The 18,418-nt window shown below is 39.5% G+C and overlaps 1 protein-coding gene across 5 annotated transcripts in view; it reads left to right on the top strand.

Moving 5' to 3' along the window:
• Positions 1 to 17,535, top strand: part of LOC138815270 (SANT and BTB domain regulator of class switch recombination) — a 62,734-nt gene extending 45,199 nt beyond the window's left edge. For all 5 annotated transcript variants that reach the window (XM_070004573.1, XM_070004569.1, XM_070004572.1 and 2 more), the window contains 6 exons: positions 1,683 to 1,774; positions 3,146 to 3,174; positions 3,255 to 3,328; positions 8,426 to 8,514; positions 12,581 to 12,672; positions 15,134 to 17,535. In XM_070004573.1, the coding sequence (XP_069860674.1) occupies positions 1,683 to 1,774; positions 3,146 to 3,174; positions 3,255 to 3,328; positions 8,426 to 8,514; positions 12,581 to 12,672; positions 15,134 to 15,170 (413 nt within the window). In that variant the 3' untranslated portion in view covers positions 15,171 to 17,535. The remainder of the gene's footprint in view (positions 1 to 1,682; positions 1,775 to 3,145; positions 3,175 to 3,254; positions 3,329 to 8,425; positions 8,515 to 12,580; positions 12,673 to 15,133) is intronic.
• The last annotated feature ends 883 nt before the right edge of the window (positions 17,536 to 18,418 follow it).

The following is an 18,418-nucleotide window of genomic DNA, read 5'->3' as shown; positions in this document are numbered from 1 at the left end:
GTCGTGGGGCCTGAACTCTGGGCCTGGGTGCTGTCCCTCAGCTCTTCAGCTCAAGGCTAGTGCTCTACAACTTGAGCCACACCTCTCTTAAGTGCATTACAGTTTTTCTCCCCAAGCCAAGGAGTCCAGGAAGTGGTTCAGGAGAGAGACCACAAACTCACAGTTCTTAAGTATAAGTGCTCAACCCTCTGCCTGATCAATCTTCAAATGGTTGTTCATGATATTTTTGTTCTGCTTCTACCACTTACTTGGAAGGAATTGTCCAACCCTGCACATTACCATTGCCAGATATCCTATCTGTCCTGTATTTCCACAACTTTATAACACTTAGTCTTCCAATTTAAGAGACACATGCAAGGAGTAACATTGTCAAAAAACAAATGTACTCATTACCTGACTCATTCATTAACTGAAACTGTAACCCCTCTGTACATCACCTGTATAATAGCAATTAAAATATATATTTTGGGAAAAAAAGATCAAGCTACCAAGAGAATCTGTCTAGATTATTAATTTTGCTTGTTCATCATAATACCTTCAAGAGTTATCATTTACCATATTTTATTATTTATGGTAGTCACACAAAGTTATCCTTTTAACTAGTGCAGCAAAACTTGTGGAGGTGTTATACAAATAATTTTTTGAGGGGTCCAGTTGTGGGGCCTGAACTCTGGGCCTGGGCGCTGTCCCTCAGCTCTTCAGCTCAAGACTAGAGCTCTACCACTTGAGCCACAGCACCACTTCTGGCTTTTTTCTTTTTGCTTATATGGTGCTGAGGAATCGAACCCAGGGCCTCAGGCATGCAAGGCAAGTGCTCTACTATTGAGCCACCTTCCCAGCCCCTACAAATAATTCTTGTTTGGAAAAGTTACCAGGTGTATTAGACTTACCTTCATGCATTTTTTTTTGGGGGGGGGGGTCCATCGTAGAGCCTGAACTCTGGTCCTGGGCGCTGTCCCTCAGCTCTTAAGCTCACAGCTAGAGTTCTACCACTTGAGCCACAGTACCACTTCCAACTTTTTCTGCTTATGTGGTGCTGAGGAATTGAACTAAGGGCCTCATGCATGAGAAGCAAGTACTTTACCACTAAGCCACCTCCCACCATGTCATCATACATTATTTTTGGAAGAATACCTCCTCCCCATCCTATTTTCTGTCCGTAGCCTTTTTCTACTTAACTGAAAAAAGTGATATCAAGAATATCTTAGTTCAGAATGTAATTTATTTCAATCCTGCTTCTTCCCAAGACCAAAACCTGCCTGAGCAGAAATCATATTAAAGGCTTTGTATATGTGTGAGTTTTCTCTCATATTCTCAAATTATGTTTTTCTTGGTGACAAGCAACTTTTAAATTTAGAAATGATTAGAAGATTAAATGTCTAGAAGATTGAATTAGAAGATGATTACAATGTCAAGTTAGGTTCAGAGACATAAATATGTCATTTTCCTCAAATTTTCTATATCTCATTTAATTGAGACTTCAAATTCATTCCCTTCACCTTTCTCCCAGAGATTAATGTACTGAAAGTGAACTCACTATACTTCCTTAACTTCTCAAGAACTGGATTGCATATGTGGGCCACCATGCCCAGAGGTTGTAAAATGATTTCATTGTTTAGAAGTAACAGGTACATTAGAGAGGTGAACGTTTTATACTCATAACATTGTCCTTCTATTACCAGGGAAAAAGGAGAAGCCAAAGAAGTTCACTAAGCAACCAAAAAAGCAGATGTCTTCACCTTGTGCTCAAAAGAAAGAAAAGGCATTGGAAAAGGTAACTCTAAATTGTCTATTATTACTCTGAAGTTCATATGAAGAAACCAGTAAATATAAACAGGGAAAATTCAAAATAGAAGTTCTATCAAAATAGAATGTTCACAAAACAAAATTAAGTTATTTATAGGCTTTAGGATCTTTAGAAATTAAAGATCTATAACATATCAACAAATCAAGAAAAGGGAAGGTATATTACCATGTGTATACTGGCATACCAGCATTTGTGTGAAATGGGAATTGTGTAAAATAAGTATTTCATTGTATACAAAATATCTCTGGAGAGCTACACAAGAAATCGCTAAGATTGCTTGGGAGTTGCCTTCTGAGAGGTAAGAAACTTCTTAATATTTGTGCTGTTTGAACCTTTTGAATTTGGAACCAGTATTACATATTTTAAAACTTAAAAATAAATAGACTTTTAATAAATTATTGCCAGGTGCTGGTAACTCACAGCTGTAATCCTAACTACTCAGGAGACTGAGACCTGAGGATCACAGTTCAAAGCCAGCCTGGGCAGGAAAGTCCATAAGACTCTTACCTCCAGTTAACCAACAAAAAGCCTGAAGTAGAACTGTAGTTCAAGTGGTAAACCACTAACTTTGGGTTAAAAAAAAAAACTCAGGGATAGCACTCAGGTCCCAAGTTCAAGTCCTAAGACTAGTGTGCACATATGCATATGCACATGCAAGCATGCAGATGTGCCTACACACAAATAATAATAAATTATGACCTTGAAAATCAGTTTTTTATTTCCATATGCCATGTAAGGAAGAGGTACAAGCACAGATAGGACAGTAGCAGCTGTAGTTAGCTGAAAGAAAAACCAAGTTTAAAAAAATGTATGAAAAGTTAGGGCTGAGACAGATCCACAATGATACTGGATAGGTTGTACATCTTTGTGTTATATACAACAGGTACATGAATGGATTAATTCTAAAAGATTCTAAAGTCAGGGGCTGGGAAGGTGGCTCCATGGTAGCGTGCTTGCCTTGCATGCATGAGGCCCTGAGTTTGATTCCTCAGTACCACATAAGCAGAAAAAGCTGGAAGTGGTGCTCTGGCTCAAGTGGTAGAGCACTAGCCTTGAGCTAAAGAGCTGAGGGACAGCGCCCAGGCCCAGAGTTCAGGCCCCAAAAAAGATTCTAAAGTCAACAGAGAGAGCTGGGTTCAAATTTCTTAACTTCTCTAAACCTATTTTATTATGGATCACAGTAGTGCCTTTTGTATATAACTACTGCCAGACTTAACTGAGAAACACTTGTAAATGTTCTTGGTTCAATTTCTTGCACTTAATAAATATAAACTTTTATAGTTAACTATTGAATACATGTGTTTTAATTGAGCCATAATCATGTCTACTTTATTTCAGTCAGCTGCTAGAGATGTGTCTCCTTTTGTGTGAGTATTATTCTTCAGTCCAATTGGATATCCACTTTTGAAGCAGCATCAGTACAGATTTTGTTCTATTTTTTCAATAGTGTGAGTATTCAGAAGAATAAATGGGATGCCACAAGATCCTTGAGATTCAACCAGGATGCACAAAGAGAAGATGGTAAAGTTAATTGGGTGTAAATAACATTGTCTTTCATTTGATTAAATATGCTAAATAATGTTAAAAATCCTATCTGAGGAGCTGGGAAGGTGGCTCAGAGGTAGAGTGCTTGCCTTGCATGCATGAGGCCCTGGGTTCGATTCCTCAGCACCACATAAACAGAAAAAGCCAGAAAAGACGCTGTAGCTCAAATGGTAGAGCGCTAGCCTTGAGCTGAAGAGCTGAGGGACAGCACCCAGGCATAGAGTTCAACCAACAAAAAAAAATCCTATCTGACACAAAGTTCCAGCTAGGCACCAGTGTGGTTCATACCTGTAATCCTAGCTACTCAGGAGGCTAATTAAGTTCTGACTGAGGTTTAACAAAGCCCAGGCAGAAAAGTCTTTGAGACTCCATCTCTAATTACCCATCAAAAGAGTTGAACTGGCCGGGCGCCGGTGGCTCACGCCTGTAATCCTAGCTACTCAGGAGGCTGAGATCTGAGAATCGCGGTTCAAAGCCAGCCCGGGCAGGAAAGACCGTGAGACTCCTATCTCCAATAAACCACTAGAAAACCGGAAGTGGTGCTGTAGCTCAAGTGGTAGAGCGCTCGCCTTGAGCTGAAGAGCTGAGGGACAGCGCCCAAGCCCAGAGTTCAAGCCCCATGACCGACAAAAAAAAAAAAAAAAAAAAAAAAAAAAAAAAAAAAAAGAGTTGAACTGGAGGCATTGCTCTAGTGACATGTCACCATCCCTCAACAACAACAACAACAAAAACAAGAGTGTGAAGCCCTGAGTCCAAGCCCCAGTACCAACATAAAAAAATAAAAGTTCCAAAGTTGCCCATCTTCAGAGGACCCAATCAGAATTTCTTTACTAAACATTTCAGGGCTGGGAAGGTGGCTCAGTGGTAGAGCGCTTGCCTTGCATGCCTGAGGCCCTGGGTTCGATTCCTCAGCACCACATAAGCAAAAAGAAAAAAGCCAGAAGTGGCGCTGTGGCTCAAGTGGTAGAGTGCTAGCCTTGAGCTGAAGAGCTGAGGGACAGTGCCCAGGCCCAGAGTTCAGGCCCCACGACCGGACCCAAAAAAAATAAATAAATGAATAAACATTTCAGTAGATAATGTATTTTGTATTATATTGAGATCTCTCAGAATGACTTTTGCCTATGACTTTTACTGCAGAAATGACAAAATATGACTTAAGCCCTATCTTAGTACATTTACGGTTGCTGTGTGAAGGCTGGCTGCTTTATGCAGTTTATTTAGCTCACAGTTATTAAGGTTCAAGGCCATGCTACTTGACTTTGCTGAGAGCCTTCTTGCCACATCGCAACATAAGATGTCTTCATGGCAGTAATATGTGCAAGAAAGAGAAGCACATGACAAGACAGGAAGCAAGCAAGAAAGATTCAGAGGCCAGACTTTCTCTTTTTTTTTTTTTGGTCCGGTCGTGGGCCTGAACTCTGGGCCTGGGCGCTGTCCCTCAGCTCTTCAGCTCAAGGCTAGCGCTCTACCACTTGAGCCACAGCGCCACTTCCAGCTTTTTTCTTTTTGCTTATGTGGTGCTGAGGAATCAAACCCAGGGCCTCATGCATGCAAGGCAAGCGCTCTACCACTGAGCCATCTTCCCAGCCCCCAGACTTTCTTTTTTTTTTTTTAATTTTTTTATTGTAAAGATACTATACAGAGGGTTACAGTTACATGAGTGAGGTAATGAGTACACTTCCTCTTGAACATTGTTACCCCCTCCATTGTTTTCCCCCTACCATCCCCTCCCTCCGTCCCTTCCCCAAGGTTCTTTTTTTTTTTTTTTTGATTGTGATTAAGTGATTACTTAATTTCCGGAAATTCACAGTATTGTGGAATAATGATGCTCATTTAAAGTCACAAATTCATTCTAACTTTCCTGGAGCAAATTGTCTATCACAGTCTGTAATATATAACGGTGCTCACATGTTATATACCATATATGTGATCAGCAGCATGGGGATATTTGGTAGTGGTTCAACCAGATGAGTGGGAGTTCTTTGTTTCTTAAGTCCTGTTAGTTTTGTCATATCACCTAACATTTTGGATTTATCATCCGCTTATCAGGGAGACCATGTACTGTTTGTCTCTTCGTTCTTGGCTTACCTCGCTCAACATGATTCCTTCTAGCTCCATCCATTTCCGTGCAAATGCCATTATTTTGTCATTTCTAATGGCTGCATAATATTCCATTGTGTATAGATACCACAATTTTTGGATCCATTCATCTGTGGTGGGGCATCTAGGTTGTTTCCATATCCTAGCTATTGCGAACAGTGCTGCAATAAACATGGAGGTGCACATGTCCTTGTATATTGGTTCCTGTTGTTCAGGGTAGATGCCTAGAAGTGGTATGACTGGGTCGTAAGGAAGGTCAATCTTTAGCTTTCTAAGGACCCTCCAGACTGCTTTCCAAAGTGGTTGTATGAGTGTACATTCCCACCAGCAGTGTAATAGCATTCCTCCTTCTCCACATCCCCTCCAGCATTTGTCGTTGGCTGATTTGTGGATATGGGACATTCTGACTGGGGTAAGGTGGTATCTCAGGGTTGTCTTTATTTGCATTTCCTTCACCACCAGGGATGATGAACATTTCCTCATGTGTTTCTTTGCCATTTTTATTTCTTCATTTGAGAAGTCCCTCTTTAGTTCCCTTGCCCATTTAGTGATTGGTTTGTTAGGTTTGGGAGGGATTAGTTTCTTGAGTTCCCTGTATATACAGGATGTTAACCCCTTGTCTGATATATTGCTGGTAAATATTTTTTCCCAATTAGTTGGTTGTCTTTCTAGCTTGGTTGCGATAGCTTTATCTGTGCAGAAGCTTTTTATTTTAAGGTAGTCCCATTTGTCGAGTCTCTCTCCAATTTGTTGTGACCCTGGGACTCTGTTCAGGAAGTTCCTTCCTGTGCCTATTAGTTCAAGTGTCTCTCCTACTCTGTCCTGCAGTAGTTTCAGAGATTCAGGTTTAATGTTAAGGTCTTTAATCCATTTTGAGTTGATGTTGGTGCATGGTGATAGGCTGGGGTCCACTTTTAGTTTTCTGCATGTGGCTGCCCAGTTTTCCCAGCACCAGCGGTTGAAGAGGCTGTGTTTCTTCCATTGTATGTCTTTGGCTCCTTTGTCGAATATCAGCTGGCTGTAGGCCTGTGGATTTATTTCTGGATCTTCTATTCTGTTCCATTGGTCTTCGGGTCTGTTTTTGTGCCAGTACCATGCTGTCTTTGTTATTATAGCTCTGTAGTAGAGTTTGAAGTTCAGCATGGATAGCCCTCCCATATTGTCTTTATCCCCTAGAATTGTTTTGGCTATTCTAGGTCTTTTGTTGTTCCATATGAATTTTTGGACTGTTTTCTGTATTTCAGTGATGTACGTCATTGGGATTTTAATAGGAATTGCGTTGAATTTGTATATTAGTTTTGGAAGTATTACCATCTTTACTATATTAAGTCGGCCTATCCAAGAGCATGGGAGGTCTTTCCATTTCCTAGTGTCTTCTGCAATTTCTTTCTTTAACTTTTTATAGTTCTCATTAAATAGTTCTTTTACATCTTTGGTTAGGTTAATTCCTAAATATTTTATTTTTCGGGAGGTTATTGTGAATGGGGTTGCTCCCTTTATTTCCCTCTCTTCCTGTACATTATCAGTGTATAGGAAGGCAACTGATTTTTGTGGGTTTATTTTGTATCCTGCTATTTTGCCGAAGTGATTTATGATTTCTAAGAGTTTGGGGATGGAGTTTTTGGGATCGTGGAGGTATAGTATCATGTCGTCTGCAAAAAGGGATAGCTTAACTTCTTCTTTCCCTATGCGGATCCCTTTAATGTCTTTTTCTTGCCTTATTGCCCTGGCTAAGGGTTCTAGGACTATATTGAAGAGGAGTGGAGACAGTGGGCATCCTTGCCTTGTTCCTGATTTTAGGAGAATTGGTTGTAGCTTTTCCCCATTAAGTATAATACTGGCTATTGGTCTGTTGTAAATGGCTTTTATTGTTTTAAGAAATGTTCCTTCTATTCCAATTTTTTCCAGAGCTTTTAGCATGAATGAATGTTGAATTTTATCAAAGGCCTTTTCTGCATCTGTGGAGATAATCATGTGATTCTTGACCTTGGCTCTGTTGATATGTTGGATTACATTTATTGACTTACGTATGTTAAACCATCCCTGTGTCTCTGGGATGAAGCCTACCTGGTCATAGTGAATTATTTTTTTTATGTGTTTCTGGATTCTGTTAGCTAGAATCTTGTTAAGGATCTTTGCATCTGTGTTCATCAAGGAGATTGGCCTGTAATTCTCCTTTTTGGTTGGGTCTTTGCCTGGTTTGGGGATGAGTGTGATACTGGCTTCGTAGAATGAGTTTGGGATAGCTCCCTCCTTCTCTGTTTCTCTGAAGAGCTTGAGAAGTATGGGTATTAGTTCTTGTTTAAAGGTCTTATAGAATTCTGCTGTGAATCCATCTGGTCCTGGGCTTTTTTTTGTTGGAAGACTTTTGATAGCTTCCTGTATCTCATTATAGGATATTGGCTTATTTAATTGGTTAACTTCTTCTTTGCTCAGTTTGGGCAACTTGTATTTCTCTAAAAATGCATCCATTTCTGCCCGATTTTCTTTCTTTAGAGAGTATAGCTTTTGAAAGTAGTCTGTTAGAATTGTTTGGATATCTTGGGTACGACTTTCTCTTTTTATAATGACCTATTCTTTCAGGAAATGAGCAAGGTCCCACAAGACCTACATTAATCTTTTCCAAGGATGTTACTTCCAAGGAACTAACCTCTTTAGGAAAAGAGACCCCCCCCCCACCTCTTTAATGTCCTTTCATCTCTCAATATGGCTCTACTGGGGACCAAGTTTCCAACATATAAACCTTTAGGGGACATACTTAAACTATATCCAATTACCAACAGTTTCAGTTACCAACAGGTGAATCTTGCCTCTTGCTGCCTTGGGTTCTTGTCAGATATGTAGGTATAGTGTATACCTGAAAAATAACAGCAAAAGAGATTTTCATAAATCTTTACTAAGATTACAGTATATAGGAAATGCAAATTATAAATCATGCTCATGAAGAGTAATATTTACTTTTTTTTCCTTCAGATCAGCGGCGGATGTCTGAAATTACAGGGCACCTAATAAAAATGAGATTGGGAGATCTGGACCGAGTCAAGTCAAAGGAAGCAAAAGAAGTAAGAATTGTTTACTAGTATATAAATGACTGTATAAATGTAAGATGTTCCTTCCTACTTTAGTTTTTCATCATGAAGAGTGTAAAGATATTTTAAGCAGATTTTTTAAAAGGCAGTTTACATTTTTTTATTATTCTGTATTAGTTAGCCAGAATTTACATACCATCTCTTATTAGCCTTTGTCCATAGGTCCTCAATATTATAGGTAATAAACAATAAGATCAGTCAGGAGCTTGTGGCTCATGCCAATAGTCCTAGCTACTAAGAAGGCTGAGATCTTAGGCTGATAGTTCAAATCCATCCTGGAAAGGAAAGTCTGTGAGAATCTAATCTCCAGTTTACTACCAGAATGCCAAGAGTGGAAGTAAGGCTCAAGTGGTAGAGTGCCAACCCTGAACAAAAAAAAAAAAATGAGGGGCAGTTCCTAGGCCCTGGGTTCAAACCCCAGTATAGGCAGCAAATAATATGTATTATTATATTATATATTATATATGTAATCACTAAAGTGTGATGTCACACCAAAAGTAGATTAACTGTGCACTGCCGACCAAACACTTAACTGTTGAGAAATGACTTAGTGAAGGTGTTGATTTTTAGTTAAGTCTGCAATGTGCTGCTTAGATGTTATTTCTAAGGTATGATGTTATCTTGCTTTATCTTGCTGAAAATCAGCACATGACTAGAATGCCAGTATTCTTACTAGAATTACTATTACTATATTAGACATAATATTATTATTATTTATATTTGTCTTGTCTTTTTGCCAGTCCTGTGGCTTGAATTCAGGGCCTGGGCACTGTCCCTGAGCTTCTTTTGGTCAAGGCTAGCACTCTACCACTTGAGCCGCAGCACCATTTCTGGCTATTTCTGTTGATGTGGTACTGAGGAATCAAACCCAGAGCTGAATTCATGCATGCTAGGCAAGCACGCTACCACTAAGCCACATTCCAGTCCTATTATTTGTTTGTATGCCATAACTCTTGTCCTAACACTGTTATTCAAATTTTTTACTTCCCATGGGCTGGGAAGGTGGCTCAGTGGTAGAGCGCTTGCCTTGCATGCCTGAGGCCCTGGGTTCAATTCCTCAGCACCACATAAGCAAAAAGAAAAAAGCCAGAAGTGGCGCTGTGGCTCAAATGGTAGAGCGCTAGCCTTGAGCTGAAGAGCTGAGGGACAGATAGTGCCCAGGCCCAGAGTTCAGGCCCCACGACCGGACCCAAAAAAAAAAAAAAAATTTTTTTTTACTTCACTACTCGGTGTACAACTTAGTGATAGAGCACATGCTTAGTATATATGAGGCCTTGAGTTCAATCCATACCACCAAAAATAAAATGAAATATATAGAATTTTTTAAATTTAAAACTTTGTGTATGGGGGGTGGGTGTAAATGTGCATGCAAGTGTACATGTCAGTCCTGAGGCTTGAAATCGGGGACTCTAAAACTTGAGGCACAGTTCTAGTTTTGGTTTTTGTTAGTTACATGGAGATAAGAGTCTCGTGGAGCCGGGCGCTGGTGGCTCACGCCTGTAATCCTAGCTACTCAGGAGGCTGAGATCTGAGGATCGCGGTTCAAAGCCAGCCCGGGCAGGAGAGACCATGAGACTCCTATCTCCAATAAACCACCAGAAAACCGGAAGTGGCGCTGTAGCTCAAGTGGTAGAGCGCTCGCCTTGAGCTGAAGAGCTGAGGGACAGCGCCCAGGCCTGGAGTTCAAGCCCCATGACCGACAAAAAAAAAAAAAAAGAGTCTCATGTACTTTCCTGCCTATGCTGGCTTTGAACTGTGATCCTCAAATCTCAGCCTCCTGAGTAGCTAGGATTACAGGCATGAGCCATCAGTGCCCAGCTAACCTCCCTTTTTTAAATAACCAATTTGGAAAATAGTTTGGCAGTTTCTTAAAATGCCATACAAATTATACAATTATACTGTCTTTATTCACAATTGCCAAAACTAGAAATACACTAAATAATGTCCTTTACCTGGGAAATGACTAGAATGTATATTGAACACTTGATTCAGTTGCCAGATTACTAAATATCAAATGCCACTACAATTAATTTACCAAAGAATTTTCTCAACTATTAACCTTCACCAATCCTGAAGCATCCAAGTTATGCCTAATAGCACATCTACTCATCCCAAAGCTTCCTCCACTTCATCAGATCTTGCTATAGACACTGTAAATCAATAACAAATATAAAGTCAATGTAAATAACTTATGCTTAAATTTCCCAATTCTCATTCTAAGAATACTTCTAGAGCCTGATGTGGTGGCTGAAGCCTATAATCCTTGCTACTTGAGAAGCAGAGTTCAAGGGATCATGGTTCAAGATCAGCCTGGGCGTAAGAGTCCACAAGAGTCCATCTCAACCAATGGCTGGACATGGTAGCCCATGCCTGTTATCCCAGCTAGGGTAGATGCACAAGGACTGAGGCAGGGTGCAGTGGTGAGTTCCCATTTTCTCTAAGGGTACAGTGAGGCCCAAGTAGCAGGATCACAACCCAGACCTAAGGGTCTAGGTATAAAGTGAGACCCTACCTAGAAAATAACAAATGCAAAAAGGACCTGGAGGCATGTCGCAAATGTTAGAGCATCTGCCTAGCAAGTTCAAAGCCCTGAGTTTAAATCCCAAAACAGAGAGAGAAAGAGAGAGAGAGAGAGAGAGAGAGAGAGAGAGAGAGATGCTCCAAATACCCCAGGTTCAATGAATATAGTCCCAACTGCTTTCCAGCCTTGCTAGAAGCAATGGCATGTCCCAGGACTTTGTTCTGTTTTTTTTCTGTCTATAATTTTGTAACAGTTATTTATTTCAGAGAACTAACTCCCATTCTCAAATGTTTGGTTTAATAAATGAATAAATTTGATATATAAAAAAGATGACCTCCTAATATATATGTCAATGTAGATAAATCTAGACATTATGATAAGTGAAAGAAACCAGATTCAAAACTATTTGTTTTGGGGGGTGTTTTTTTGGGGGGGGGTATTTTTGTTTTTGTTTCTGTTTTTTGTTGTTGTTGTTGTTGGCTGTGGGGCTTGAACTCTGGGCCTGGGCACTGTCCCTCAGCTCTTCAGCTCAAGGCAAGCACTCTACCACTTGAGCCACAGCACCACTTCCAGTTTTCTGGTGGCTTATTGGAGTCTTGTGGACTTTCCTGCTTTGGCTAGCTTTGAATTGCAATTCGCAGATCTCAGCCTCCTGAGTAGCTAGGATTACAGGCATGAGCCACCAATGCCTGGCTTAGATTCAAAACTATATACTAGCCGGGCGCTGGTGGCTCACGCCTGTAATACTAGCTACTCAGGATGCTGAGATCTAAGGATCATGGTTCAAAGCCAGCCTGGGCAGGAGAGACTATGAGACTCCTATCTCCAATAAACCACCAGAAAACCGGAAGTGACGCTGTAGCTCAAGTGTTAGAGCACTCGCCTTGAGCTGAAGAGCTGAGGGACAGTGCCCAGGCCCAGAGTTCAAGCCCCACGACCAACAAAAAAAAAAACACTATATACTGTATTTTATATAGTGTGTATATGAGTATATACAAAACTATAGAGACAGAAGACAAAGTAATGATTGTCAGAAACTGATAGTAGTTTCAGAAATGAACTTAGAAAGGTTCAAGGGGATTTTCTTGCTTGTTATGGAACTGATCTATGTCCACATTGTGGCAATGATTATATAACTGTATGCATTGTCAAGAACTATGTGCTAAAATGATGAATTTTACTGCATGTAAATTATACTTCAAACTATAGCCCCAAATTTTTTTCTGGTACTGGAGCTTAAACTCAAGGCCTCATGTTTTCCTTAACTTTTTTATTCAACGCTGGCATTCTACAATTTGAGCTTCAGCTCCACTTTCAGATTTTTGCTTGCTAATCGGATTTGTCTGCTTAGTCTAGCTTCTAACTGGGATCTCCAAATCTCAGCCTCCTGAGTAGGTAGCATTACTGGCTTATAGACCATATTTTAAAGATCAAAATTTAAGTTTTAAAGAATGCCATGGTAATAAAGCAGTGTTTCTATTAATTCTTTGAGGTTAATTTTGCTTCTTTATTTTGTAGTTTGCAGGAGGTATTTATTCCAGGCTTGAAGCACAAATCAAAGCCTCAATGCCTGTCAGTGCACGACAAAGCAACTCTGAGAAAAATACAAGGTAAATCAGTAGAAAAAATACAAAATGCCACTGGCTTTGAAGGGTAAATCATAGGAACACAACAAGCACATAATTTGAGTTTGGCTTCCTATTTCCTTTTCAAGGAAATTTGATCATCAAGGCACTAATCAGAACTGGATTTTAACTTTTGTGTATATGTGTACTGGTCTTGGGGCTTGAACTCAGAGCCTGAGCACTGTCTCTGAGCTTTTGTGCTCAGGAATAGCACTCTATCACTTGAGCCATAGTTCTACTTCCAGCTTTTTGGTGGTTAATTGGAGATAAGAGTCTCACAGACTTTTCTTCCCAGGCTGGCTTTGAACAGCCATCCTCAGATCTTACCCTTCTTAGTAGCTAAGATTACAGGTGTGAGCCCTTGGTGCCCGCTGAATTTTAACTTTAAAAGTAACTTTAAAAAAATCAGGAGGGGCTGGGAAGGTGGCTCAGTGGTAGAGTGCTTGCCTTGCATGCATGAGGCCCTGGGTTCGATTCCTCAGCACCACATAAGCAGAAAAAGCCAGAAGTGGTGCTGTGGCTCAAGTGGTAGAGTGCTAGCCTTGAGCTGAAGAGCTGAGGGACAGCGCCCAGACCTAGAGTTCAAGCCCAGGACTGGCAAAAAAATAAAATAAAATAATCAGGAATGTTATGAAAATTCAAAATTTTATGAAAGCATAAAGTTTTTTAAGTTTTCTGTTTACTGAGGCAGCTCATTCTGAGCCAACGACTGATAAAATGAAAACTACAGGGGCTAGGGATGACACACCTAAGTGGTAAAGGGCTTGCCTACCTAACTTCAGACCCTGGGCTCAATAATAATTTAGTATACAATGCTGTATAACTTATTAGTTTACGGATATACCATTATATGATTTATGAATATAATAACGAAAGCTATAGTGCAAGTGAGAATTAGCAAAATATACATACTTCTACATGTTCCTTTTCTTTATTACTTTATATATATATATATATATATATATATTCATTTATAGTGGTGCTTAGGATAGAACTCAGGACCTTGTGCATGCTTGGCAAGTACTCTACCACTAAGCTACATCCTCATACTTAATTGCTTTAATTTTCTTAATAAAAGTTAACTTAGTGTAAGTCTTGTTTTATATCACAAACTTTCTGTTAAAGTTTAATGCTTACTGAGATTTTAACATTAATATTACAGATCTTAATACCTTATTCCAAAATCTAGAAAGTTAGAGAAGTCTAAAGTTTTTTCATACATTTGTGGCAATTAAAACTAGAATTAAGCTGGGTGCTGGCTCATGTCTGTAATCCTAGCTACTCAGGAAGTTGAGATCTGAGGATCATGGTTCAAAACCATCCCAGGTAAGAAAGTCTGTGAGATTCTTATCTCCAATTAACAACCCAAAAACCAGAAGTGGAACTATGACTCAATAGTAAAGCACTAGCCTTGTACAAAAGCAGCTCAGGAACAGTGCCCAGGCCCTGAGTGCAACCACGACCAAAACAAAAAACTTGAATTGAGCCAAACACCAGTGGCTCACGCCTGTAATCCTAGCTACTCAGGAGACTAAGCTCTGAGGATTATGGTTTAAATCCAACCCCGGCAGGAAAGTCTGTGAGATTCTAATCTCCACTAAACTACCAAAAAAGACAGAAGTAGAACTCTGGCTCAAGTGGTAAAGCACTAGCCTTGTGCAAAAGAAGCTCAGGGACAGAACCCAGGCCTTAAGTTCAAGCCCCAGGAATCACACACACACACACACACACACACACACACACACACACACACACACACACACACACACACACACACACACACACACACACACACACACACACACACACACACACACACACACACACACACACACACACCAAAAACAAAACAAAAAAACCTTTGAACTATCCTGGTGTCATGATATTTATAGTTTTTATTTTTCTCACTTAATTCAAATGTTCATTTGATTTACTGAAAAAGCATTAACATATTTGATAATGCTGGACTAGACACATCATATATATTATACATACTATATTATGTCTCAAAAATGTAAAAGCAAGTCAGATACCAGTGACTCAAACCTATCATCCTATCTACTCAGGAGGCTGAGATCTAAGACTTGTGGTTCAAAAGTCTGCAAGACTCTTTCCTCCAGTTAACCACCAAAATGGCAGATGGGGAGCTATAGCTCAAATGGTAGAATGCTAGCCTTGAGGACAAAAGCTCAGGAACAGTGTCCAGGCCTTGAGTTCAAGCTCCAGGTCTGGCAGGGTGCAGGGTGCACATGCACACATGAGTACATGCACACATACACACAATTAAAAATCAATCTGAATTACAAAATGGATTAGAAAATGGATTATCAAGCCCCATGGTATCTCATTAATGTTTGATATTGTCAAGAAAAACAATCAAAAGCAGCACCATTTCTTGTTGTTCTAAAAGCAAGTCTGACCTTCTTTTCTATTTAAAAAAATCTAGATCTAAAAGTCGTTTTTGTCAAGGGCGTCCTGCATAAAGCACCTTAAAGTATAGAAAGACTGAGTGAGGCACACTCCTGGACCCCAGAAATCGCTCACTTCTTGAAGATCTTCAGAACGATGGCTTCTAGATATCTTATTTATTAATTGTCCTTGCAAGGCACATAAATCTTAATTTTAAAAGAAACATATATTAGGTTTTATGAAAAATCTCATTGTAAATATGAAACTTCTTCAATCGAATTTTCTTTAAGAATGATTCTAGGCTATATAGTGTACAATCATTTATAGATTTTCCATAGTTAAAGAGTCCTAATATGTGTTATTAGCCTTTATTTATTTGAAAGAAAGGAGACCTACATTGTCACGTGACCATTTTTTAAATACCTTAAAAAAGTAGGGGAATACAACTGGTAGTATTACTGTGCATGTGCACTGATTGTGTGTATTTGGGGCTGTATCTTAGGTATAATGTCAAGAATTGCTATTTGTGATGAACTCTCCAGTGATGCTCTATTAAGACCGCATGTATATTAAGGATAAGTGACAGATCTCAAAACTGCATTAAATAAATAAAGTTCCAGGGTGAGATATTTCAGTACTGTGTTGTGCAGAGAATTGTTTTCACCATTATTCTATGGAAAATACAACACTAATCCAACCTTTCATTCATTTTTGTATGCTTATCTATTGGTCATCTAAGCTGGAATTACTGATGATTACCTCATTTTTTCTGTGAAGCTAGTGCCATTATGAATTTGTTCAAATAATTGTTGATAGTTGTTTCACTATTTAGACATCATACAGTTCTCAGGGTTCCAAGGCCCATCCATACATCTGTAATTATTCATATAACCCCTTAAAATGGTTATGTTTGCTAGTTACCTTAGACATGGCCCAAAACTATCCCAAATACATTTGGTGAATAACAACTTGCATATATTCAAGAAAAATAAAAATAAAGTTCTATTATCTAGATCATGTTTTAAGTTTTCTAAACAGGCTAAAAGAGTACTTGTTGAAAATTTGTTCAAATCCATAAGCAAATAATAAATTATGTCCTTGGAAATAACTCATATAGAAGTCTGTTGTGTGAATAATTTGAAGATATTTCACAAGCACACAGATGAAGACTAAAAAATAGAAAGTATATCTTACCCAACTTTGATAATGTGTGACAGAACAGCAATGTATTTTTAGGTGTTCAACTATTACACTGTTGATACATATAGATATTGTTTATGTGGTATTGAGGAATCGAACCCAAGGCTTCACGCATGCTAGGCAAGCACTCTACCACTAAGCCACATTCCCAGCCTTTTTTATTTATTTTTTTTTTTTTGTCAGTTGTTGGGCTTGAACTCTAGGCCTGGTCAGTGTCCCTCAGCTCTTCAGCTCAAGGCTAGTGCTCTACCACTTGAACCAGAGTGCCACTTCTGGTTTTATTGGAGATAAGAGTCTCAGAGACATTTCTGCCCGAGCTGGCTTTGAACCACGATCCTCAGATCTCAATATCCTGAGTAGCTAGGATTACAGGTGTGAACCATCAGCCTCCCACAAAATGAACTCTTTGTTGTTGGTAGTAATGGTGGTGGTGGTGGTCATGGGGCTTGAACTCTGGGCCTAGGCACTGTCCTTGAGCTCTTGAGCTCAAGGCAAGTGCTCTACCACTTGAGCCACAGCGCCACTTCCCATTCACAGCCTTTTTTTGGGGGGAGGGAGGGTCTGGTCGTGCGGCCTGAACTCTGGGCCTGGGCGCTGTCCCTCAGCTCTTCAGCTCAAGGCTAGCACTCTACCACTTGAGCCACAGCGCCACTTCCGGCTTTTTTTTCTGCTTATGTGGTGCTGAGGAATCGAACCCAGGGCCTCAAGCATGCAAGGCGAGTGCTCTACCACTGTGCCACCTTCCCAGCCCCCCCATTCCCAGCCTTTTTAAAAAATTTATTTTCACAGCACACAGGCCCAGAGTTCAAACCCCAGGACGGACAAAAACAAAACAAAACAAAAACAAAAAAATTATTTTCATAAGAAAATGTTTTGTAGTACATTTTATGTAAACCCCTGTTAAAATAGCAGTGTTGTGTTTTCTATACTCTCTGATAAAAGAATTCGGATTTGTATGTATAAACTGTACTATGATGGTCACAATGAGAAGAGAACAATATGTTTTTTTGATTTCTAACTTACAGCACATTGCAGATTGCTTCTTCCTAGAGGAACTGTACCACTGCATTAATTTTTACAAAACCAAATTTATCTGACTTTTATTTTTTTCAGGCTCTTCTTTTTATTTTTTATATCTGTCTATAATACATGGCACAGGTACCTCCAAAGCTTTACTCAAACTCTTAATAACATTTGTTTTGCCAAATGCTTTAAATTAAAACCTTATATTAATTCTGAATTCACGTCTTTATTTGAAATAAATGATAATGACAAAACTTATTGGGAAAGTTCTTTTATCTGAATTATCTTCTCAGAAAAAGTTTGGATTACCCCACACAGATTTTTTTTTAATTGTGAAAATACTGTACAGAGGGGTTACAATTACATGGGCAAGATAATGAGTACATTCCTTATCAAGCATTGTAGCCTCCTCCTTTGTTTTCCACACAGATATTTTTTAAACCCACTTTTCACAGGCATCACACCATTTTTTAAGAAGTATTTTAATGGAAAAATAGTTCTGTTATAAAGTGAAATTTCAAGTTTTAAGGTTATCTTAGGGCTTCAGGCAAAGCTCAGGGAGTAGAGTATTTATCTAGCCAACACAGGACTCTGAATATAAACCCCAGTGCCACCAAAAACCAAACAAAATGATAGAACTTTGTAGTGTATCTCTATAACCCAGCAGAGACTCAGGAAGTTCATGTGTTCAAGGCCAGCCTTGGCTACATAACAAAACTCTGTCTCAAGAAAAAAAATATTGGAAGTGGCGCTGTAGCTCAAGTGGTAGAGCGCTTGCCTTGAGCTGAAGAGCTGAGGGACAGCGCCCAGGCCCAGAGTTCAAGCCCCACGACCGACAAAAAAAAAAAAAATATTAAGGAAACAGTGCTGTGGCTCAAGTGGTAGAGCACTCGCCTTGAGCTGAAGAGCTGAGGGACAGCGCCCAGGCCCAAAGCTCAAGCCCCACAACTGACAAAAAAAAAATAATAATAATAATTAAGTGCAGTTTTTCTGGATATTCAGTATCTTCTGGCTATTTTTTTTTTTTTTTGTATAGAGTTTGAACAGGGTCACATGCTTGCTAGGTGGGCAGGCACTCTACCACTAGGGACATTCCCCT

Source organism: Dipodomys merriami, unplaced genomic scaffold (genome assembly GCF_024711535.1).
Source record: "Dipodomys merriami isolate MVZ:Mamm:240054 unplaced genomic scaffold, mDipMer1.0.p SCAF_63, whole genome shotgun sequence".
Lineage (NCBI taxonomy): Eukaryota > Metazoa > Chordata > Mammalia > Rodentia > Heteromyidae > Dipodomys > Dipodomys merriami.
Note: the sequence above shows the minus strand (reverse complement) of the source record. Positions and strands in the feature narration are given on the sequence as shown.